Source organism: Xiphias gladius, chromosome 2, assembly GCF_016859285.1.
Source record: "Xiphias gladius isolate SHS-SW01 ecotype Sanya breed wild chromosome 2, ASM1685928v1, whole genome shotgun sequence".
In the NCBI taxonomy this organism is placed as follows: Eukaryota; Metazoa; Chordata; class Actinopteri; order Istiophoriformes; family Xiphiidae; genus Xiphias; species Xiphias gladius.
The window spans coordinates 9,623,114-9,648,091 of record NC_053401.1 but is presented as its reverse complement, the minus strand read 5'-3'; the positions used below and the strand labels follow the sequence as shown (position 1 = coordinate 9,648,091).

The 24,978-nt window shown below is 41.0% G+C and overlaps 3 protein-coding genes across 5 annotated transcripts; 2 read left to right on the top strand and 1 right to left on the bottom strand.

Moving 5' to 3' along the window:
* Nucleotides 1-1,473: 1,473 nt before the first annotated feature.
* On the top strand, nt 1,474-10,047 carry cax1 (cation/H+ exchanger protein 1). 2 transcript variants are annotated; one of them, XM_040140876.1, is made up of 20 exons: nt 1,474-1,627; nt 2,690-2,866; nt 3,056-3,186; nt 3,722-3,830; nt 3,961-4,077; nt 4,162-4,223; nt 4,437-4,625; nt 4,711-4,896; nt 5,684-5,783; nt 6,125-6,266; nt 6,433-6,616; nt 6,801-6,900; nt 7,009-7,127; nt 7,540-7,577; nt 7,689-7,939; nt 8,270-8,406; nt 8,772-8,866; nt 9,183-9,261; nt 9,347-9,455; nt 9,618-10,047. In XM_040140876.1, the coding sequence occupies exons 1-20, from the start codon at nt 1,552-1,554 to the stop codon at nt 9,689-9,691; spliced, it is 2,475 nt and encodes an 824-aa protein (XP_039996810.1). In that variant the 5' UTR covers nt 1,474-1,551; the 3' UTR covers nt 9,692-10,047. The 2 variants fall into 2 exon arrangements, with proteins under 2 accessions (XP_039996810.1, XP_039996814.1); XM_040140880.1 differs by having other exon boundaries at nt 1,476-1,627; nt 7,689-7,816.
* A 1,108-nt stretch (nt 10,048-11,155) lies between these two features.
* On the bottom strand, nt 11,156-17,499 carry klhdc10 (kelch domain containing 10). 2 transcript variants are annotated; one of them, XM_040151901.1, is made up of 9 exons: nt 17,220-17,499; nt 14,564-14,785; nt 14,256-14,410; nt 13,925-14,073; nt 13,753-13,837; nt 13,547-13,613; nt 13,428-13,475; nt 13,077-13,216; nt 11,156-12,755 (listed from the first exon to the last, which is right to left on the bottom strand). In XM_040151901.1, exons 1-9 carry the CDS (start codon nt 17,308-17,310, stop codon nt 12,546-12,548), a joined length of 1,167 nt encoding a protein of 388 aa, XP_040007835.1. In that variant the 5' UTR covers nt 17,311-17,499; the 3' UTR covers nt 11,156-12,545. The 2 variants fall into 2 exon arrangements, with proteins under 2 accessions (XP_040007835.1, XP_040007844.1); XM_040151910.1 differs by having other exon boundaries at nt 17,235-17,499.
* Nucleotides 17,500-18,750: 1,251 nt separating this feature from the next.
* Nucleotides 18,751-24,757, top strand: zc3hc1 (zinc finger, C3HC-type containing 1). Its single transcript, XM_040140369.1, has 10 exons — nt 18,751-18,941; nt 20,547-20,649; nt 20,902-21,052; nt 21,192-21,275; nt 21,406-21,533; nt 21,773-21,912; nt 22,162-22,432; nt 22,587-22,790; nt 23,332-23,544; nt 23,787-24,757. The coding sequence occupies exons 1-10, from the start codon at nt 18,808-18,810 to the stop codon at nt 23,892-23,894; spliced, it is 1,536 nt and encodes a 511-aa protein (XP_039996303.1). The 5' UTR covers nt 18,751-18,807; the 3' UTR covers nt 23,895-24,757.
* Nucleotides 24,758-24,978: the final 221 nt, after the last annotated feature.

Here is a 24,978-nt window from a genome sequence, read left to right as displayed (position 1 = left end):
ACTGTGGTTATTTACCTCAGTCTTTTCGTCAGAATAACCCAAATTCTTATCTTTTTAAAATCGGAAAAGTAACAGTAACATGATTTTGTTAATCAGCTGGTTTAATTAAATGTTACTGAGCTAAAATACATACTATTATTTGTATACGTTGTGTTGCCTGGTGCAATAAACCAACACTTAGTTTATTTTTTGTCTCGAGAAAAACTTATTGCAGTTATCAGTTGAATCGAATGGAATGACCATCTTTTTCTCAATGAGTTCTCTTTGTATATTACAGAAAAAACATTTCCTCTTGTACAATTATTTTTGAAAGGGTTATTTTTTTACAGCAGTATTTCTACTTTTGTTAATCTGTTGTATATATTCATTCCAAACTGGGCTTCATATCTCGTTCCTCTTCTCTTCAGTCCAGATTTAAACTCTTTTGTATGATGTCTTTTACACTGCAGTGGACATAAAAACCTTTTTTTTTTTTTTAGAGCCTTTTTTCTAATCTGAACGAAATGCTCCTGTTTTTCCGTCGCGCCTTTTTCTAAACGTGTGTACTGTACATAGGCTGTTCATAGATTTCTCAATAAGGGTATTATTTGTACAGATTTATATACAGTATCAGATCACTTGATACTCTGCTGACATGATATATAAAAAGGGAAGAGTGAATTATGCTATAAAAAAAAGTTGTCACTGTACTTGTGCTGTAACCAAAACTTCACCTAGGATTGTCATTCTACACTCACTGTGGATAAACGGTGCTGAAATAGGCCGTGCTTCCAAGCCAACGGAAAAGTGGCTTTGTCTAATATGTCTAGTTATTCCTGTGTATGAGAGAGGAGTATTTATGGTTGTAGTAGTTACCACACAATTCAACAATGTAGTGAGTTTGGCAAGGGAAATAAAGCACTGCTAATGTCCACCCAAAAAGTTTCAATGCTCAAAGCTTTTTAAGAAATTAAATGAAAATTACTTAGGGAATTAGTTATTACTTTTTATGCCTAAAAAGTAATAATAACGGGCCTTTCTGTGTTTAGTCTCCCAACTGTGTAAAAAAACAACTTTTACTGTCACTTTTACTGTGCAGGTGTACCTTTTTTGTTTTTCTGTGTAAATAAAAGTAATCCTTCATTTTCGTGTGATCGTTCCGCCTCTTTGTCCCTTAGTTGCGCAGGCACCCGACGCATTTCTGCCACCGTGTCCGCACTGACTCTTCCACTGGGCGGCGCCAGAGCTCGACATTTTCCAGAATCCTCCACAAAGTGGTTTTAAATGATTTAAAAAAAAAAAAAAAAAAAAAAGCTGTCGAAAGAAAACACGAGATGAAAGAAAATAAGTCATGGAGACTAATGAGGCTAAATGAGCGAGATTTAAACTGTGCAGCCCCCCCACACACACACACACGCACGCACGCACGCACGCATACACGCACGCACACCACCCCTCCGATGGGCGTCAGTGTGCCGTGACGAACAGCCAGTGACTCCAGGGGCTATAAAGAGGGGATGAAACCCGCGGCGCCCGGACACAGGAGCGACGCCCGGGGAGTAAACGGACGACATGTCGAACAGGAAGTCTTCGCTGATGCCAGGCGACGCGGAGAAGCTCCGGAGAAGGTCCGCGGCCGATTCCGCAGGTGAGAACCGAACAACTCCCCTGTCCCCGGAGCTCTCTTGCACCACGACCTGCACTCCAGCAACTCGCGCCCGGCTACGAGACTGCGTCCCTGTTCTGTGCCCATTCCCCCGCTTGCTTTACCCTTCCCTCCGTATTACGCATACGCACATCGAGCTCACCTGTGCAGCCAGGCTCCCCGACACCGCTTCCTGTTTGACGCACAGGTACCGGTGAGGATAGTTTTCTGAAGTCAGGAGCGTAGGCTCTGTCTTATACTTGAATGGTGGTTGCCTTGCGATGTGAACCTTGCAGCCCTCACGCAGTCTCACCATCTTGCTCACATCATGTTAGTTGTGTGGGCCGTCTCATGAGGAGGACGCTTTCCTGCAGGTAAGACACCTTGACATCCTTGGTCACAACAGTGAGCAGCTATTGAGTGTTCCTGACTCTCGCTCCTCGGGTTATGGTGACTTTTTAAAAATCATTTTAATAGGAACGGTGCACGGTTGTGAACGGGCTGCGCAAAATATGGCGGATTTTGTAGCGGCAACCTTTTAACCACGAGGTCATGAATTTCATCTGGAGATGAAAGAGATCATTTCTCAAGTCCATATCCGAATCGCTGACTTCCAATTTGCGTCCCAAAAAAAAAAATCTCCACATTGCTCCATTCAACCAGTAACTCTTACTGCGCGTCTTTTTAATAGGACAAGTTTCTGAGATAAGTTTCCTTATCTGTATGTGTAGCGATGTAGCAATGCATTGATAATGTGATTAGTCTTGGCAGTGAGCAGTTGAAAGAGTCGGGGGAGAGGGGACCGTCTGCATGACTCTCATGAGGTCTACGTTAGTCACACCCATTTCCATGGGACAGCTGGAGGGTGTTGGTCCTGTGTGTCAGTCATCCCTCCACACCTTGAATGCAGAACCTCCCAGCCGTGCAGATTTGTCCTTCAATACGTCGTTTCGGTCACTGCCGGACTGGCCGAGGAAAAAAAAATCACATCATGTCGAAAGCCACTGCTCAATGAACTGTTCCCTCTCAAAATCCATAACTCTGCTTTCCATGATCCCGATTCAGAGAGCTATGTAGATCCTGAACAGCATCCCCAGTTTCCACGGCGACAGTCCCAAACTGACAGACTCTGTGTTGGCCCCCAGCATCCAGAGCTGGGTGCGGTGGAGACGCCCCCCCCGGATGCCTCTGCACACCACTTCTGCCACTACACACCAAAATGTTTCCTCGCTGTCCACAGAGGTGAATGAGACATCAGTTTGACACCAGAAAAAAAAACAATTAACAGTACGATGGTATGATTCCTCTGTCATAATATAGCTTAAAATCATCCTTAGCTGAAGTTTCTTGTCAAGATCTGCTGACATGGACATTGGAGATGTTCAAATGTAGCCCGAGAGAAGTAAAGTGAAAATGGTGTGATCTGCACAGGGGGGCAGGGCACCTCAGCCCGGTCTACTCCATCGCAGTACGGAGAGGAAGGTTGGCACGAGGGCACCACAAAGACCACAATCAGAGCAGAGAACGAGGTGGAGGCACATAGGGAAGCCAACAACTACAAGGTGAGCCATGATTGAGTCAGTGTGAAACTCCCTGCACTTTTTTTTTTCTTTTTTAACTTAATTCAGTGTAGAATTTCAAAAAAAAAAAACCTGCTGCATTTGAAAATCCCTTGCAAGCCGATCGATTCGGGTTATCAAGAATTATTCAGGGAAGAAAAGGGAAAAACAGGTGATGCTCATCAAGCGAACATTTCAGTCAAGAAAATGCAGAGGAGCCCAACTCGCTCTCAGATTCAGCTTGTGTCTCTTGTGTTGAAAAACTCTCCTGGCAGTCTGGGTAACTGTTGTTTTTCATTTGGACATGAGTTAATCTTGAAAAGGTCGGGAAACGTACAGTTCACTGCGATAACTGAGGGACATGGATGTTTTTCTGCTTTTTTTTTTTTTTTTCTTCACCCTGTTACTTCCTTTTAAATTATGCTGCAGCTGTGTGGGACTGACTACATGAACTCACAGTTCTCATGGTAAAAGATATTGTGACAGTACTATTTAGCACTGTATGCTTTACTGTATGTCTTTTTTTTTTTTTTTTCAGTTTGGCTTCAGAAAGTGGAAGGGCAATGTAACAGAGAGGCCCATTGAAGACAGATCAGACGTCATCAAAGAGCTGTACTCCGATCTTAGTATTGTCAAGCCTCGTGAAGGTCTTTTTTTTTTTTTCATTTCTCTTTGCACATTAATTCAGTTTAAAATGACCTGCATACTCATACAGACAACTGTGGGGTTGTTACGGGAAAGCAGTAACCTGTATTTATGATTTCCCATCTCTTTCAGGCTCAGTGGTCACCTTTGGGAACATAGTTTATGTATTTTTATTTGGATGGTGGACATCTTTAATCTACCTCCTCATTTGCCCGATAATGTTTCTAACAATCTTTGGCGCCCCTTATGGTATGTATTCTATAAATGGCTGAGTATTGTTGTTTTCCCCTCAGTGTGGAACATGATGCCATTTTATTTTTTTGCCATTTTCAGGAAAACTTTGCTTGAAGATGGCGTGGTACTTTATTTGGCCATTTGGGAAGTCATTAGAGAAGGTAATATGACATGTAGTGTCCTGGCTTTGTAGTCAATGTGTCTTTGAATTCTTACAATACTTATTCCTACAGTATATTGTGACTGTAAGAGCTGGGATATATTCATTAGATGCTACAAGAGTAAAGAACTATACAAGCAACTTTTCCCAAGTGAACTTTTAGTTGACGCAGCATCTGGGGAAACTCTGACATGTTGTTGTTTTAATTTTTCAGCCCAGTGATGTAGCAAAGAGTTCCATGGTGAAGCCTCCAAAGTGTGAGGTCATTCCCGAAGAGGGGGACACTGAAGACAGCGAGGACCATGTCAAGGACAAGGACTCTGCGCCCCTTCTGGTGTCTTCCCCAATCCCCGTTGACATCCCCATCCCAGAAGCACCTGCTAGAAAAACGTCAAAGCACTGGGTAAGAAAGTCAGAATGACCTTAATCACTCCGTGCAATGGGGAAGTTCAGTAATGATTTTAACGATTCTTCGCCCCTCTCTGCAGTGTCGCATCAGTACTTATGTTTGGTTGTTCCTGGGTTACCCAGTGTTGGCTGTGGTCCACTCCCTTGCCTGCGTCCTCTCCTGGCTGCTGGTCTTCACCATCCCTGTGGCCAAGATGAACGCTCGCACACTGACCACTGTCCTCCTCATGGCACCAGAGGATGTCCTGATCCACAGACTGGACAAGGTACAGGGGCATTTTCTGAAATGTCAGGGGTTAGTCAAGAGAAGGATGTCAAGGCGAGGAATGTGTGCAATATTCTCCTTCCTTTCTGTGGTGTTCATACTTGTCGAAACTACAAGGTTATATATTATAGATTTTTTTTTTTTTTTTTTTTTTTTTAAAGGGCCTCCTTATTAGCCATAGTAACGTAACTGAAGTGCTCCACTTGTTCATGTTATTGATAGCACTAGCTGTTGCAGTGTGTAAATGACCAATCAGATTGATGTCTTTTTTTTTTTTTTCCTTGAAGGGTCAGTTCAACCACATTACAAAGAACATAGTCCTCCCTTACCCTTAAGTGGTATGTAACATGTACTGTACATAGTTTTGTTTTCATTTGCAAGGATTTTGAGATAGACAGCTTTCATTGGGGAATTGACTTCAGTAGAAAAATGGTTGCTAATGAAAATTGACATTCACATTGGTGGGATTATCCAGGGTAACCTGGACCATTGTTCATGGAAAGACATGTTGCTGATGAGTTTTTCAAGTCTAATTTTCAGTGCTTTTTGCACCATAAAAGAAACAGGGGAGTCATCCCAAACTACAAAGGCAAATGTCTCAAGAACTCAGCCCAGCAAAACTGCCTGCATGGCTAGATACCAGTAGAGCCAAGTGGAGAAATGTTTTTTTTTTTTTTTCCCCCCCATTTGTGTTAACTGACCCTTTAAACCTTATGTTAACTGACTGTTTACATCTAATAAATGAATTTGTAACTTGAGGTGAGTGTTTTTTCTGTTCTCTTTTCCAGACACATGGGTGTGAGGCCAGAGTCATCTTATGCTGTTATCAAGCATTTAATGTGTATTACTACAAATACACTGTCCAAGGAATCAACATTTTTGCTCTCAGTATCCTTTTTTGGTTGTTGTGTCTAACTTGACAAAAGTTCAAGCCAAAAGATCGGCTAAGGCACCATTGCATTTCAATATACTGGACTCCTGTGTATTCACAAAATGTACTGTGGTGGAATTAGAGGAGACAGGAAAACCGAATCATCTACTGGTAGGACACCTATCCATCCTTCTCAACGAATTTATTTTTTCCATCCCCAATCATGATTTTTATCAAGGTACCATTTTAAACGCGATGGCATTGTATAGTACAGCTGTACATGGTCAATACTTCTCAATCAGTACTGGCCTCTCCCCTGTTTCTCTATTTGTTCTCCTTAAGTTTATTTTCCCTGCAGACCTGCTGCCCTTGGTATTGATTACTCTGATTATCGGCTATGCTGACCATGAAAACAATTACTTCAGCGCGGAGACTAAGTTTGCCACAGCCATCACCTCCATCATTCCTCTGTCCTACTATATTGGCATGGGAATAGCCAGGTAAAGTGTTTGTATTTTGACTCTGACCAGCAAATGAGTGAAAATGAAGGAGGGGAAAAAAGTACAGACTACTTATTCCCACTACACCTACAGGATGCTTGAACATTTTTTGTAAACCTGGAGCTATGTATAGCATTTCATGTTTATGCTTTTTATTCTCCCACAGCATTTCTGCACAGAGCAACTTTGCAGTGGGAGCGGTGGTGAATGCGACCTTTGGCTCCATCACAGAGATGACCTTCTACATCACAGCACTGTTGCAGGGACACCATGCTGCCACCAAATGTTACGAAGAGATTGTAAAAGCAGCCCTCACTGGGACCCTACTTGGGTGCATATTGTTTATACCTGTGAGTGCCTGTGGAGGACGTATAGACATGTTAACATATCAGTCAATCATTGTTCTTTAACCAGATTTCATTTGCAAGGACTGCAGCTGCATCCTTTTCAGTATGAGATTCAGGTCTGAAATGGGTAGACAGATGCTCATATTATGCACCCGTCTCTTGGTATGTGTGTTTGTCGACTGCACAGGGTATCTGTATGATCATTGGGGGCATTAAACACAGGGAGCAGCGATTCAACAGTCGTTCAGCCGGAGTGAGCTCGGCATTGCTTTTCATATCAATAGGCGGTATGTATGGCGGCCCCCCACACACACAACTCTTCCTTAGACAATAACACGGCTGCGAGCGGATTAAAAAAACTCTAGATTTGACCCCCATGCCGTAATCTTCCACAGGTGTGTTTGCGCCCACCCTCTTCTCTAAGACCTTCGGTAATCTGGTGTGTGAAAGCTGCAGCAACATCCCGGGCAATGCCAGTGTTCCATTCATCTGCAAGGACTGTCACTACGACACGGTGGGCAGCTTCTCCGAACTCCCCTGTAACCTCCATCTTTTTCTTGTGGTGCATGTTGTAGATCAGCTCAAGCAACAAAGCCGCCTTGAGCAAGTTTAAGTACACCTCTTTTTTTTTTTTTCCAGTTTCAATAATGGCACTTGGAAATAAATAACGGAGGGTTAAATGTTGACTAGCAGTGTGAGTCACGTGTGCGGTGCCTTCTTGTTGCTTCATTGCTTTTGGTGTTTTTTATTATCACATTGCAGATGCTCGTACAGTGAAGATAAAATTTTTATGGGTTTTACAGGGAAATGTTTTGGTTTTTTTTTAATTGCTGTTGTCATACAATTATTTTAGATCATATTGAAAACTTTGCTTTTACAAACTTGAATGATTTTTAATTTTCATTGTCATCCTTTGTTCTCAATAGAGTCAAACTGACCCACATTTGATTCTCACCCATATTGAGTAAGTCCAGGTGCCGCACACAGATGATTTTTTTTTTTTTTTAATTTGCAAAACTTTTTAAATCTACTTAATTGTGCTTTGACTAATTATTCATTTTAAAATAAAATCCAGGCCTCTGGTGTACACGATTTCTGTGCTACTGCCTGCCTCCTACCTGATTGGCCTCATCTTCACACTGAAGACCCACTCCCACATCTATGATATCCATATCAGCGATGGCCAAGGGGGCCATGCACATGGTCAGTACACACACGCGGGTACCGGCAACTACCACCCCACTGGTGAGGGCACTACTGGCCATCCACTTGCTGCGAACACGTGTATTAATGCCAGCATTACTGCCACAAGCCGCGTTGGAACAGGTGTGTGTTGGGTTTGGGTGTGGTGTGCATGTTGTGTTCATCTTTTGGGGGTGAAGGGACATGAAAGGCTTGTTAACCGCTGACTGTTGCCTGCCTTGTTAACTTGCTTGTGCATGTGAGTCACAGAAGGAATATGTTTCCGTTGCAGTGAGGTGAAGTTGTGCCTGTGCATGCCAAAACTCTTAACAACCTAAATTCAGGAGAAAGTTTAGACTTTGACCCTGAATTGGATGTATTTGAAGGGGCAGAAAAACTTCAGTCAACAAGAGAGGTAAGTCATAAATGTTAAACTTGCCTGTTGGTGAGCTCATAGTGTGTGTGTGTCACCAGGAGGCCATCATGTGGTCCACTGGTCCCGGTGGAGGGCTCTTGGGGTGCTGATTGTTGCCACTGTGCTGATGGCCTGCTGTGCCGACCTCAGCACAGAGAACATCGAGCCCATGCTGACCCATTCCTCCATCTCCCAGGTATTCACGATGCTTTATTAAGAGCAAGGGAAAAAGTCTCTCAGATTCCAAGTTTTATGAGTCATTGGTTCACACAATAAATTTTAGCACGTGGAAGAAGATGGAAACCTTCCATTCAAGTTGGAATTAAAAACCCCGGGGGTAGAAATATTCAGGTTAACAGCACACAGTTTGCAACAAGAGGGATACAAAGAAATGCACATATATGGGGACTCCATGTACCTTTTTATATTACCTCATGTTTGAGATAGAATGTGACAAAATACGTGAGGGGGCTTAGTGTCTGGTTCATAATGTATTTGGGGGCTTGACTTGTCTGTCTCACGTGTTTCTTTGTACTGAGGCGTATCCTCCTCTTCTTGTAGTATTTCATTGGTGTCACAGTGTTGGCCATGGTGCCAGAGCTTCCTGAGATTGTCAATGGGATCCAGTTTGCACTGCAGAACAACATCAGCCTGAGGTATGACCATTCGGTGCGGTAGTCCAATTTCAATCCACTGAGCCGGACCACCGGAATGTTTTGACACTGAATGGCCCGACTTCAGTTTTGCACTATATGGCAAGAACACAATAGTTCATGCAAAATAAAATGGTGTGTCTTTACTAACATGTAAACACGTTTTGTAAAGATGTACATGTTTGAACATCAGAAACAAGTGAATTTTTTTTTTTTTTTTTTTCCCCCCCATAAATTGATACCCAGGACAAATGGAGCCATTGTAATAATGAGTATGAGTGTAATTGTGTATTTTTTATTTATTTATTGATTTCTGCAGCCTTGAAGTGGGCAGTTGCATTGCTGTCCAGGTCTGCATGATTCAGATTCCATTGCTCATCCTCTTCAATGCATTCTATGTAAGTTAAAATTGCCTTTTTTTTTTTTTTTAATTGCGCATAATTGTTACAATAATAACTTGACAAACTTTTTTTTCTTCCCCAGGATGTTGGATTTGTGCTTTTGTTCAGTGATATTCATCTCTGGGCCAGCATCTTCAGTGTCATTCTGGTCAACTACATCTTCATGGATGGAAAATGTGACTATTTTCAGGGTAAGTCACGTTAAAGAGTGTTTTGTTTTTTGTTTTTTGTTTTTTCTTCTCTCTCCTTACAGCAGAAATGGACATCACTTCACAGGGATTGACAGGGGAAAAAAAGTTTACAAAATGTTGTAGGTGTACTGTAAATTCTAATGGACTCTGTTTTGTCTGCAGGCACTGCTCTAGTGGTGGTTTACCTCATCCTTTTGGCCCTTTACTTCTTTGCTCCATCTCCACGCTCTTGCTGATCTGCTTGCCAAGAAATATCCTCAAGCACCAAATTTTATACCACTAAATACATTAATGCTTCATCTTCAGGTGGTGTGGGTTCAGTGTTACAAAAGATGGAAATATAATTGGATTTATTTTTCAAATGTCACAGGGGAGTTGTAAGTGAAACACTGCCTTCTTTTTGTAAATATATATTACTGGACCGTGTTTCTTGTGTTAGAACTTTTTTCCCCAGATCTGGCTGTCTTAAGAATCTTGTTACTTTGAGTCTTTGTCTTGGATTTAAATATAAATTTATGTTGTTTATTTTTGGTTCGGAATCATTGTAATATGGCTTGTATTGAAGATAATAAATAAATCAGTTTATAAAAAATTGTCTGCAAAATAAGACCAGTTTTTCCACATGATTTTGTTGTAAAAAATGTGCATCATTGTGATTTCTATCGACTTTTCATTTCTGCTACATAGCTTGGCTCTATTGCCGTGTAATGCTTATTGGCATTTTGGCACATTTAGTATGTATTAGCTACCAGGACAAGTGACCTGCATGTTATTGCTATTATCTACTGTGCATTCTCAGAAAAGATGTGGCAACAGCAATTCATGCGATAGTTTAAAAATAGAAATAAACCAATAGGGTTGTAATTGTGTTATGTACCATACTAATTACTAGTCAAGCGGAGAAAATGGGGGGGGACGGAGCTATTTACAGAACTTTTATTGACAGAACTGCAACACGACATTCACACAAGTCTACTGTACAACATTTTAAGTGGTCACCTTTTAAATCTATGTCCCGAAGTAAAGATCTGATAACGTGAATATAAAAAGCGGGTAATGACATCATGCACCAAGTAGTTTGTAATGTAGAACATAAATGAAGGGGTATGGTGTAGAAGTGCAGGCAGACTCATGCATTTGTGGGAGGCATCAAACCATATGGCAACATCGCATCCTGACTAAAAATCGAAAGTCTCACCCTGACCTTTCATTCCTTGTTATACTTTGTTCAAGGTGCAACGTTATTTGGCATCAGGTGAATTAAATACATCAACTTATTGAACATACTACCTTGAAACATTCAATTCTTGTAGGACTGATATTCTAAAGACTCAATAAGCTGCTTCCTGTCCTGAAGATTTCTTTGTCTGGTTGCTAAAACGAAGAGGATACAAAGTCTTATACATTAAGACCGGATATAAAAATCACGATTTTGGCCACCAACATGTTGAGTGATTATATGTAATGGTTGAATTGTTAAGTGGTTAAAGTGTTCACTTACTCTAAAACAAAGGATTTTCAACATAAAACCTGTTTGTCTACACATGAGATCTTATACTGCCTATATTTGTGAAATTTAAACCCCATTGAAAGTTTGAAAGGCACTGCAGTATACACAAATTTTTGTATAAGCCTGCTACTAAAGCAACTCCCTGTGACAAAACCAGTTCAATGTCATCAAAAGAGAGGGAGTAAACATCTGAACAGAATGACGTCTTTATTCGAATAAAAGCATTTTAAATTAATTTTAAAGAGCACCAAATTCACAGTGATGTGTTGCATGGTTTGGTTTACAAATGAGAACTGCAAGCAAACAGGATGGAAATTTCATTATCTTGAAGATACCCACCATTCTTGGACCTTGTTTTTAACGGATGATTCTCCAGACTTGGCTGTAATATGATGTATAATGGAAGATACAGGAAAATACAAGGGCTTAGACATGGGCAAAACCAGCATTTAACCTTTTTCTTCGCACGTTTTAGTCAATTTATGACAAATAACATATTTCTCATGACCATTTTCAAGGCATACCATAACTTAGTTTTTTTTTGTTTTTTTAAATGTTTTTCCTTACCTCCAGGCAGACACCTGTTTACATTCATATAATATAAAAACAACTAGGAAAGACTTGAAATTTAAGATTGGCAATCCCTGACAGTGAACACCATGTCTTTTTATTTATGTCAAAGTTATGCAAGGATAATGTTACTTCAACAAAAAAAAACAGATGAAAATCTGTTTGACTGACTATTGAACTCATGTAAGTTTCAAATTACCGGAAGTGGATTTTCATACCATAGGAGAAAACTAACAAAAATGCTGCCTGGAAAGTCACAAAAACATTTTAAAAATCTGAAACACTACAGCCTGTCAACAGTAATGAAATTTATATATGAGACTTGTATTAAATTGACTAAAATGTGCAGAAACACTGGCATGGTCCTTTAGCAAAACCACTGCCCCTTTTTAGACTGAAACCCTTAGAGGTCACCTCTGCTTATAGGATCTATTAAAAAAGTAAATGCCTACAAATATGCAAGACAAAGTGTGCAAACAGCAATATCAGTTGATGAGAATACCCCCCAAAACTTATTCAGTCCTTCAAATAAATATACATGCATTCTTCCGCTGCACATAATTCTTAAAAGTACTACAGAAGGTGGATTTAAAAAAAAAAAAAAAAAAAAAGGGAGAGGACAGTCTTTGAAAACATGAAATGGCAAAAGGAAGTATTTCCAGCCGTCACAGTTTGGCTGATGAGGAGCAGGAATTCATACTTAGCTTGACACAAAGGCATCTTGTAAGGATCGGTGGGGTAAGGGGGGGGGGGGGTAAAATCCATAAAAGATTCCACAATTATTTTCTTTATAATCACTGGAACTGCAGAAAATAATAACAAAAACAACGAAAAAAGGCATCCCATTGTTTTTGGTTTTTAAGGCGGGGCTACGTTAGGCAGGGGAGCGAGAGGGTGTTTTCCCGAGAATTTTGCTGTGAATCAACTTCTGTGCTCTGTCAGACCTCATCTCCTCCCAGTGTAGCCCAGCCCATCTCATCTACTCCTCTGTCTGTTTTCCACTGTGCGGCTTATTTCAAACGTTCGATGAGTTCCTGTGTTAGGCCCAGGTTGAGCAGCTGCATGGTGGGGAGTGAAGTCAGGTGGGGAAAAGCCTTGAGGAGCTTCTCCCAGCAGAGCTCCAGCAGGCTGGGCACTGCCAGCCAGATCTTAAACAGAGAGCCAGTTCTCTTGTTCTCATGGATGTTCACCACGCCACCATGAATGTACATGCAGCCAGCCTACAGACAAAGTGAACGAAAGACAGAGAGATGCACATTTTGTATAAAATATAGAGAGCTTACAACAGAAACTAATGGGGGCTAGAGCTTCTAAGCCCCCTATTGGCCATCATTGCTGATTTGTGGAAAAGTGTGGGTAACAAATTTTTTTCAGTGTGTACAGGACAATGGAAATGGTGTGGTTTCTAAATCAACCACTGACACAATTTGCCGCTGACACTGAAAAACAGCCAGTACCCACAGTAATGTGGCTATCTTAAACTATGCATCAACAGTTAAACAGAGACATCGAGTGGCTAGAAAAGGTAGTATTTTACTAACAGGGGTGACAGCAGCACAGTGGAAGTAGGCCGGCTCAGGCATCACTGCTGGTAGTTTACTCCACTGGAAAGTCTGCAGGTTGATCTTCCACAGATCAGCTAATATCAGTTCCCCGTTGTAGCCTCCACAGATAAATACATCTACGGTGAAAAATGAATGATCAGATACTGTTCACGTAATTGTAGTCGTACACGTGTTAGCTGGCAGGGAGTTAACTTTCAAAATCAACCCAAAACTGAGCGTTTCACATATAAGGATGTGATATCAAATGTCGAGAGCACCTGTGTATCTTTAAAGCAGGGTAACAGAAGTATGATTTTTGACTGCACAGCATTATTGTAAAATTCTCACCATTTCGTATTTGCACACAGCTATGGCATCTCCTAGGAGCAGGATACCCTGTCGAAAGCACCAACATTTTAGAATTGTGTGCATGACAACAAAACAGCAACGAGGTGCAGAATACAGACCTATTTTGTCATGAGGTTTAGTTGTAATCTCCTCCCAGGAATTGGTCTCCAGATTGTATGCATGTACCTATTGAAAAGGAAAACGGCTGTCAGTGCATTTAGTCTCTTGTTTAAAGATTTGCCCTTGAAACATTTTGAATTTGAAATTGCAGCTGGCACACAATTTTGGTGACATGTTACATGTGTGTGGTGAGTTTACCCAGTACCTTGTCCAGAGGATAAGATGTCCAGGAAGTTCCCCCTCCCAGAATGTAGATCCTCTGTCCGTCATGTGCTATTTCATGCCTATACCTGTGACACACACAAAAGTAAGCCCTGTCAAAAGGTTTTCACAACAATGGAACGATTCCTAGCTTGGTTACAAGCATTACAGTGTACCGTTCCTCAGGCAGGTCATCAGGAGGGTTGTTGGGCTTGAGGTGGATCCACTCCCTGGTGGTCAGGTCCAGCCTGTGCAAGTCTGTGCTGTAGATGTACCCCGTTGTCCCTCCAAACACGTACAGGAATCCGTTGATAATGACCATTGCCTGGAGGAGAAAAGATATGAAATTGGAACCTAGTACAAAGTAGTTCTGTTAAATCACTGGTCAAAAGTTTCAATATCCAGTAACTGGATTCCGAAAAATTCAAAATTGCAACCCATCTCTACAATGCTTTCTAGAAAGCAATGAAACAAGACTACAAACTACAGATTGATTTCTGAGGCTACCTGTCCATAGATTCTGTTGGGCTTCTTCCCACGGCAGTTGAGCAGTGACCATCGCTTATACTTCACGTTACAAACGTGTACGTCGTTGCCGTTATTTTCACCAAAGGGGATCCCGGTGCCTCCAAACACCAGGAGGTTGTTCCCGTGCAAAACAGCTGACGGGACATAGCAACATCAAATTTAAATTCCGATCAATTCCAAAAGAAAACGGGAATTTTGATTTGTGCATAAACTATTGATGAGGTGCAAGTGTGTGACTACTAACAAGTATTAATATGATCAAAACTTATAGATACACAATGTTTCACCTGACATAGACGCCAGCTCTGTGGGCATGTAGCCTTCTGTTCGAATCTGCTGCCAGCAGCCTGTAGCGAAGTGGTACCTCCATAGCTCCCTGAACAGTGGATAATCTTCATTGTCTGAGCCTCCTGATTCATCATAGTCAGGGTTGTACCCCCCGAATACATACAGGTTAGTGTTATCTGCAACGCAGCGATGCCCACTGCGGGCCGGGGGAGTACGATGACCTGGAGAGGGAGGAGCAGAGTTTCATGGCATGAGGAAAAGGAGGAGCATCTTAACAGAGGTACTCGTCAGGCATTGAAAGCGAAACAACAAGATATGCCGTTATCACTTGCTACACAAAAAAAAAGCTTCCAAAATAAGTAAGTCAAAATACAAAATAAGGTCAGCGGAAGTCAAAAACTATCTCTGGCTTTGTTTACTATGAAAAACTGACTGAACGTCCAAATAAAAACGCATGTTCATCCAGTTAAGGGGCTTCTAAGGACATCAGAACCCTTATACTATATATTCTTATGTAACAGAAGCTGATGGCTATCCCAGTATGACCTGACAGAAAGCAAGGAATCATCATACTCATCGACAGGCTTAACACTTGAAGATGGGTCACCAGTCAATCACAGGGCTTAAACAAACATCTGTGGTCACATTGACAACAATCAGAAATTGTAAATCTCAAGTGTCCTTGCATGACTTTGATCTCACTGTGAAAGAAAACATACGGGCAAACATAAATAGAACATATATACGTGATAAAGAAAGCCCCAAGGTATCCTTGCTTTGAGGCAATAGTGCGAAAACCTTGCTGAAAAGTTACCTAATTAAAATAAAAAAAGTGTTCAAACACATAGTGAGGATGAGATGTGCATATCTTTGCTTACTGTGGAATCAGGAGCATAATTATGGCCCAGCCCTTGTGACAGATACGATTCTCTGTGATAGAATTTGTTTTTAAAGTATGTTTACAACCATTTAGGTCTCACCATAAATGAATCTGCTTAGCTTCAAAATCCATCAATGACACTTGACCGATAGGCGTGTCATCTTCATTACACTGTATAAACTGCCTATGTAGTGCAGTCCACATTAAATGTGGCTGGCAGAGATAGAAGTCCATTCATATCATACAGTGCTGTGGTTTAAATACAAAAAACAGGCAACTCCACGATTCTCCTTATTTAGACTATCATCATTCACAACATTATATGCAGCGCTCACTTTTTCGCCCTCCGAGGAAAGCAAAAACATCAATATTTTGGATACTGAGATATTTGGCCTGAGGCTTTAGTAGGTTTCTATCAGCTGGAGTATGATGACTGAATACAGAGCACATTAAGCCTAATAATGGGCCCTCTATTTAATGTACTAAAAATAGCACTGAGGCCTACCTACAACTCAACTCTATTGTTTCAGCCAGCAAATGCATTTTTAATCATCAGGATTTAAACACAGCAGCGAAAGAAGGCCTACAGAGACAGGCTTGTAGGAGAAGTGACAAGACCAAACATCCATACTGATACAATTCTAACAACAACACAAATCATTACTTTGGCTGTAATGTTTTACGTTATTGCCTCAATTAAATATTTTGTTTTTTCTGGGGGGGAGGGGTAACAATTACCTGTTCAAATAGTTCAGAATCACAGCAGACAACAAGTCACTGACACACAGTCCAGGTGCTTCTATCAAGGCCACATGCTTAAAATGAATATTACATTTACTTCTGACCTGCGAGACCTGACTGTCCAAAATGCTGGCTGGAAACAGAGGAATGGTTGTAAGAGCACACACGTTGTGACAAAAGGCTTCTTTAGGCCACATATCCTTCTCTCACCAAAATCTATTAAAACTAGTTATTGCTGCTGTGCTTTAATACAAACACTGTCAAAACTTAAAGACAGAGTCAATGAATCCTAGCTTTTCCAAACATGGTGGAGCATCTCAATCCTGCCTGTCTATTGAGTACTATATTCCGCACATAATGATTACCAATACTCGGTGCCCATCCCCAGATTCACTGGAAAGCAGAGGTGCAGGAAACACGTCCAGCACTGAGAAGAAGATACCTGACCGGTTCATGAGCTATTTGTGGATGTGAACTTGTACCTGAATGCCTTTAAAGTCATCAAGCACTTGCAGATCTGACTACTGCCACAGTCAAACCGCAACATTTGTTTTGATACGACTATGACGTAAATCCAAAGAGAATGATGCAGTTTGCAGCCCCGAATCTCGTAAAAACACAGCTTGAAATTGCTATCAAGTTGTTTGCAGGTCAGTAAAACCTGGTTATCAATCCCTGTGTCGTGTCAGGTCATAGACTGAGTTGACTGTGCAGCTAAAAGACAGGGTTTTTACAAAAGGTGAAATAGTTTGGTAACCGGTATGATTCTTCTAATGTTTTAATGCAAATTAGTTAGCTTAGATATGATTGCTAACAAGCCTTAAAAGATAAACAAGCAGACTTGCTGTGTGTTGCTAGCTTGAATGTTATGCTTAGCAATGTCACCAGTAAGGGCAACATTTACGTTCTTAACGTGCAACATTGTATATGAAGCATCCGATCTCAATAACACGGTTTTTACCTGACTGGGCAAAATGTGCCAAAAGTAAGTTAAAACCTGTCGTTAGCGTGTCTTGCTAGTGCTGGTGACCGACCTGCTAACGTCTCACCGTGCGGCGGCCTGCCTGTCAGTTTCTCGAATTTATTAAGCTGGTCCGGACTGCGAGCACCTTCAGCGTCCGACATCGTTCCCCCCTTTACAATCCAGTCCTGAAGAATGTCACGTCAAATAAAAACCATCTGCTAAAGTGCTGATAAAACATTATAAATCATTTCACATCTCAGTCGGTCTAAAACCATTCACAAATTTTACCCCCCGGCCGTCAGACACTTGACCAATCAGAAGGCTTGTTATTAGGACGTAGCGTCATCAGAGATGGGCGGGACTGCGCGTGTCGGTCTCCAAAACAACAGTTTTTTTTTTTTTTTTTTGGGGGGGTTTTTTTCTGCCCAAGTGCCGTGCAGAGACCTGCGGGGTCTGGAGATGACTAATGTGGTGAAAGCCGAAGTCCATGGGTCACACCATGAACTGTTAACGCCCACAGCGCCGTTGCCAGAACTAAGATATATTTACAGAATGTAGAGTCATTAAATGAGTCATTAAAGCCCCTCAAATTCCCAGAAATAGCCTATTATCGAGGAATTGTAAGCCCCACCCCTTGAGAACAATATCACAAAAACCGATAATAAAAACTATTTAAAAAAAAAAAAATACAAAACATGTCATAACAAACTACCCTCAATTTAAAAGAACACCTAAAATGTTACGTAATCTTAGCGATAAATACACTATTTAAATTTATTCTGTACTTACTTGGTACATATAATCAAATTAATTAGTGCTCAATCAAGTTACCAAAAACAAATTGAATTACTAACTAGTAAAAACATGATGCACAAAGAGTAAGAAAAAAGAGAAAAGAAGGGGCCTGTGGCTCGGTTTTGTCCTTGCTCCTATTGAGTACATTTACACTAGTACTCTGCTAATGTAAATTTTGTACTTCACTTGAGTATTTTCATTCTATGCTTCCTTAAAAGTATACGTTACTACATTTCACTGGGAAATTGTGGACTTTTTACTCCGCTACATTTTTCTGATAGCTACACTACCTTGTTGTTTACTATGATTTTACATGGTCGCATTATACAATAACGTGGATGGTTATAAACTACCTGACAGCATATAAAGTAGTTCAGATTAGCTCCACTTCAACCGACTACAACATAAACTGTACCAGTTTTTTTTTTTTAAATTGCTTTTAAGTGAGATTATATCTCGCTAGCATGAAAATCTAAATCAAAATGGACTACTAAATTATGCATACAAATATAAGTCAGTCTGTCAAATGAAGGGTTTTTTTTCTGTATAAAAGAAAAAATGTATTAAATTGAATCCTGCTTTAAATAATACAATTTATTCTGTCAAATGAAAGAAGAAATCAACAACATAACTTAATAAAATTAGCTTCCCCATTTTTAAGCATTTTCATACCACTGATTTTCTCACGGGAAAAATCTTTCCTACACGATTAATATCTATAAAGGACATTCTGATCTGCATCGTTCAGCACATATGGAACCAAGGAGCTCAGCACTGTGCTGTGGCATTGGGAAGGGGGGGGGGGTTACAAAGCGGAACCATTGTTCTGAGGGTTTATTTTCCGGGGGACGTCAGAGCCGATCATGGCGACTCTCAGCGGCAGTCGTGGGGATCGTCTCGGCAACACTAATCATCAAAAGGCTTCCCTTGCTTCTCCGGAGAAAGTTCGTGAAATTCTTAGTGAGGGGGTGTCATCAACAGACATCGGATCCATCAGGTGCAATTTCCGAACAATTGCGCGCTATTTGTTCGATTTAAAGTACAAGTTGGCATTAGCTAGTTTGGTTAGCCACTTAGCCTGGAGGCGCTGCTTCTTTAGCCGCCTTCACTAAGTGTAATTTGAGGAGGGACAAGTTTCCTCAAATTTGGGAGCATGCAGGCCAGGGACGGGAGTTTGCGCATTACTCTGTTTTTATTGCGTTTGTTGTGTTCATCTACTGGACCGCTTTGCTATGGCAGTCGTTGTACAATCGCTCCTGCAACCGGTTTTAGATAAGGGGGGTGGGGACAGAAAGTTTTTACGGCAACATGGTACTCTACTTGTTTGCTATTAATTTCTGGAGTATCGTCCACTTTTTTGCACAGTCATCAAGGGCAGACTTTCTGCTGTGCAATGCACAGCAGGCAGATGTTGATAAGCAGCAAGCATGAATGGAGCTGCGCTCCACTTTTCCTCTGGTGTTACTTGGTGGTGAAGCGTTGTGTAATTACGGTGCATTCAGAAAGTGTTCCGGGCCCTTCGCTTATTTCACATTTTGTTATGTTGCAGCCTTATGCTGAAATAGTTTAAATACATTTCCATCTCGTCAAGCTAAACTTAATTCCCCATAATGATAAAGCAAAAACAGTTTCAGAAATTTTGGCAAGTTAAAAAGAAAAAACAGAAATATCACTTTGACAAAAATATTTAGACCCTTTACTGAGTACTTAGTTGAAGAACCATTGGCAGTAATTACAGCCTCGAGTCTTCTTGGGTGTGACCCGACAAGCTTTGCATACCTGGATTTGGGGATTTTGGGAAGGCGATGAGTGGTGCGTGATTTCCTGTGGACACGACTCTTAGACTCGAGGCCAAACAGTTCAGTCTTTGTTTCATTAGACCAGAAAATCTTGTTTCTCACAGTCTGAGAGTCCATTAGGTGCTTTGTTGCAAACTCCAAGTAGGCTTTCGTGTGTCTTTCGCTGAGAACAGGCTTCCGTCTGGCCACTCTGCCATAAAGCCCAGATCGGTGGAGTGCTGCAGTGTTGGTTGTCCTTCAGGATGCTTCTCCCATCTCCAGACAGGATCTCTGGATCTCAGCCAGAGTGACCATCGGGTTTTTTGGTCACCTCTCTTACCAAAGCCCTTTCTCCCCCAGTTGCTCAGTTTAAATTTGCAAAAAATTCTAAAATTTTGTTTTCGCTTTGCCATTATGGGGTATTGAGTGTAGATTGATGAGGGAAAAATGAATTAAAACTATTTTAGCATAAGGCTATAACATAACAAACATATGAAAAAAAGGTGAAGGGGTCTGAATATTTGCTGAATGCACTGCGTGTTTAACTGTTTTTTTAGTTTGCAGTCTGCTCTTTTAAAATTTCTGTACCCAGCAAGTTACCACCCCCTTATCCATCACTTGTTTAATTAAATTTGGTAGGCCTGCACCAGGCATTCCTGTCTAGCAGTGCAAGTTTATTATTAGAAATTGAAAATTTTACAGTGTACAGTACACACAAATTCAATGATTTTTTTAATTTTTTTTTTTTAATCATTCAACTAATAAGCAAGTGTGTGGAAACTAAAGATCTGTCCCTTGTGTCTTACCTTTTGTGTGGATTTCAGCGGACAAGGAGATTTGAAAGTTCTGGAAGTAAAAAGCAACACTCAAGCACCTTGCGAGGCAACGAACAAAGAGGCATTTTTCTTACGAGTGGAATCCTATTCAATATCCTTTATTCATTTTGAACTTTTGATCCAGTATGAGACATAAGTTTTTTTGTTGTTTTTTTTTTATATTACAAAACTCTCTGATCACTAATAAAGACAGCACTTATAGGTCTGTAATTTTGATATGTCTGATATTTCATATATGATGAAACTTCCCATATGGGAATTACAAATTTACTTTCATTCAGAGTAATAATGAATGTGACAGTAATTGTTTTGTGTCTGAGTGAAGTTTTCCTTAGCAGAGTACTGTCTGAAATGGGCAGGCAAACCCCGCATATTGTCCCCTCTAATGTGCGCCAGATATGGCTGGATCAACGTTGGCTGCGATATGCTCAAGTGCTCCAGCTGCCAGGCTTTCCTTTGTGCATCACTACAACCAACGTTAGACTTTGAAAAATGTAAGGAAAACTTTAAGCACCAAAAAAAAAAAAAAAAAGACAATGTCAGATCCAGGGCATGCTTTATTTTGGCATGGTTAGTCTTATGTTGCCAGTCTGCCAAAGATTAAAGGTCAAGCACCTCTCTCCTTTTAAATAGATGAATCCCGCATTGCGGAGATATCGAGGCAACTTCAGACACAGCATGAGAAGTTTTGTCCTTGGCCTGACTTTCCTTGTCCAGGTAAAAGCAACCATTTTTTGTAGCATGTATATACCAACAAAAATAATCTTTAACATGACCATGTCATTTCCGCTGAATTAAGCCTGAGGTATCCACATGATGGTCACTGTGAATGTTGCTTTTATTTCAGAGCGGTTCTGGCTGGTTCCGGCCTGTGAACCATCAACGCTCCTCACTACCTTTTTAGAGCGCTTCCAGAGCGCCTGTCTCCTTGCACAGCAGCTTCCAGCCATGAAGCCAGACCAGCTGAAATCTATGGTGAGGCAGGAGAAAAGTCCCAGCCTTTTTGGATAGTGACAGAAATTCCCTTTAAAACATTATGAAAATGTTTCGTATTACAGAAAGAGCTTGGAAGAATGGATATATAGGGGATTATGGAAAAGATGGTCAGATTATATCAGAAAAATGTGAACTTTATGTGTAGATATATTTAGCTATCAGAAAACATAGGGTTTTCAGTTGATCACATGTAATTAATGTCCATTGTTTCCTTGCAGTCTTTGACTGAGGATGTTATCAGTGTTATACTGCAGCTGATTGAGGAAGAACAAAAACGAAAGGGAGGGTCTCCATGTTCTGAACCTTTGGCTGTCCAGGTGGCTGCATGCATCGTTTCTCTGTGTGGCTGGGCGGCAAGGTGAGATGAAACTCCAGACTCCTTCTAGTACACACAAACTGATGTTGCTGTAAACTAGAGTGAGCATATACACAGGCGGTATTTCCATTATCAAACGTATTCTCAGTGATGTACTAGCTTTAAGGAAGAAAATCCAATGTAAGGACGGGGGGGGCAGCAGCTTCTGAAACGGAGAGAAACATGGCACAAAATTTTTTGGCGCACCTCCGCTTGATCAAGATGTCTGAGCCATGAATTTGTCTATCCTAGCCCAGCTCTGCACGCCATGAGCCTGCCCATCCTCACCTGCTCCTACTGTATGCGCAAGGTGGGCTTGTGGAATTTCCACCAGATGGAGGGAACGGGGGGTGATGGAGATGCCCTACCAAACACTGTGGGACAGTCTACTCAGGCAACAGGTCCCGCCTCAGTAGCCGCGCACGAGGGCCAGGGAGACCGTTCTACATCTGCCTCACCCACCCCTCCTACAACTCCATGTCGCATGAAGCTGAGGAGCCAGGACTCCACCCGCTCTGACCAGGTAGGTTTAATGCAAATGAAGGTTGACCAGCTAAATAAGCTAGACACATATGCACATTTTAATTAGAAATGCTTGTTCCATGTGCATCAAATGCAAATGAAATCTTCAAAACATGCCAGGCTGCTTTTTCACCATGTTCTGGTGTATGTTACAGGGTGAGGGAACTGCCTCCCCCGTGGCCTTGCGAGCCCGGAGCAGAGACTCGCCAAGCCCCAGTGAAGAGCTGCCAAGTCCCTTGACCAGGGGCAAGAGGCCTTCAACTCGCAGCAGAGGACAGGGAGACAATTCTGGGGCAGATGGCACTGCCAGCCTGCAACACCCTCCAAAACGCCTGTGCCTCTCATCAGTTGGTGGTCCTGTAAGAACTAACATTACTTCTGATTTCATACCTTAGTGTCTGCAGTTTTATTATGGCGCAGGGCTCCATGTAATGAGGTTCACATTAATGACTAATAATAAAGTGCTGCCCTGGTCATTAAGGCAGTGTTTTGAGAGTAATATCAAATCTTTTAACACTTGCATTTAAGATTGGGCTGCACAATTATCATATTAGGGTCAAAATTTCAATTTGTATCTCTATGCAATATCATTACTGCATGATTTTGCCAAATTTACATTAGTAAGGAGATCTGCTCTCATAAGCACTGCACGATAATAGATGCTATATCTTTAGCACAACATTGCATCCCTAAAAGTCATGAGAGAAAATTGTAATCTCATTGAGTGAAAAAAAATCGCAATTCTTTCTTTATCCAGTATTTTATCCGTTACCTAGTTCAAGACAAGACAGTGAAACCTAGATCCTAATCCTAGTTACATTTGAAAGAGGGTTTTCGATTAATTATTTTGAATTTGCTATTACAAAGAGCTTTTTTTGACCTACTTCCCTGTTATTTCAGGATGGGCTCCTGCACAAGAATGCATTTGACCCTCTTGCTCAGCACAGAGACTGGTGTCCCTGGATCTCTTTGGGAAAGGAGAATGTCGATCCAGGGGCCATCCCTGTTTTGGATGGAGGCTCAGCACTTCATCAGCAAGGCTGGAAGGCTGCTCTCGACCTCCTCATGCCCATGAAGAAGAACTCTGATACGGTGGAGGGCAGTCCAGCACAGGCAAGTCCGAATTTCTGGCGTTTATATTTCATAACAAAGACTCATCAAATTTGAACAGTCACATTGTGTCTTCCTAACTCAAAAATGCTGTGAACCAAATACATATTTCAAGCTTGTGTATTTAGACCTATTTAAAAACACTGCACCTCATCCTGATTTCAGTTTTGTTGGTCTTATAACTTTGCTTTATACCTTTCATATGAACAATATCTGACATTTCTCTTTTCTCTCTTTCCTCGCAGGGCCCTCGTGACAAGTCTAAAAGGGTGTTTGCTATATTCCGTCAGTGGCAGGTATCCTCCTCTCCATCTCAGCAGACTGTTTCCAACCAAACAGCATCGCAGAACTGAAGTGATGAACTTACTTACCCTCTTTTTGCGGTACAGAATCGGTAGTACCAGTGACAGCAGTGTCATATCATATCAATTTATGCCATCCCTTAAAGTCGTGTTTACAGTCAAAGTGTTTCTGGAGGGAAATTAAGTTGATTGTATCTTTAGGCAAATGAATAAGTGTCTTGTCTGTTAACAGTGAAATATGTGAAGGATGCCTGTGTGGCTATTAAAACTTTGAATTCTGCCACATGAAAATTGGGATGTGCAACTATCTGGGCATATATAGGCCTTGCATCGTGTGGAGTCATCAAGTAAAAGAACACATCTCAGTATATAAATTGGCCACAAGCAAAGCATCTAGTATTAACCTCACATGAAGTCTGCTTTGGTAGTCCTTCATGACATGATGGTCTTGATTTCTGTACAATACAAGAGACGAAGAATCCTTGATCATGAGAGAGGGCAAAATGGCTCGACACTGGAAAGGTAATGTTTACCTTCACTCTATGTTGAGTCATTTGTGGGAGCAGTAAACATTAACCTCAGATTAGCAAAAAAAAACTGTGAGGAAGTCCTATTTGTGTGTGTACTGTTTTGCTTGAAAAGTAATGTGGATATGTGTTCTCTTTTAAAAGAACAGAATCCTTTTTTGAGTGGTGAAATGTTTGTTAGTCAGTGCTAAAATCCTGATTTATTGCAGGTAGGTAGAACCATGTGCCATGAACTCCAAACCTGTTTTAAATTAGATTCAGGATGCCTGTATTTCTTTTTTGCCTTCCTGTGACATCTCATTGCCAATGCAGTTCTCACTATTCTGCATGTGCTTTTACCTTTGGTAGAATTTCCTAAAAATGTTTAATAAAAATGCTCTTCTGAAAGTTTTTCATTTTGCATGTCATTCCTCTGACATGAATAAGAAATTAATAAAGTTTTCACATTATATACTTTGTATATTGTACAAGGAAATTTCATTCAGGTTTTGCTCTTGCAAATATTTTAGTACCCACTGTTGCATCTCATTTCCTCTTATTTTATATGAATATGACTTGGAATCAGCTCATCTGTTCCATGTACTATGGTATCTTGCCTTTCAGCACTC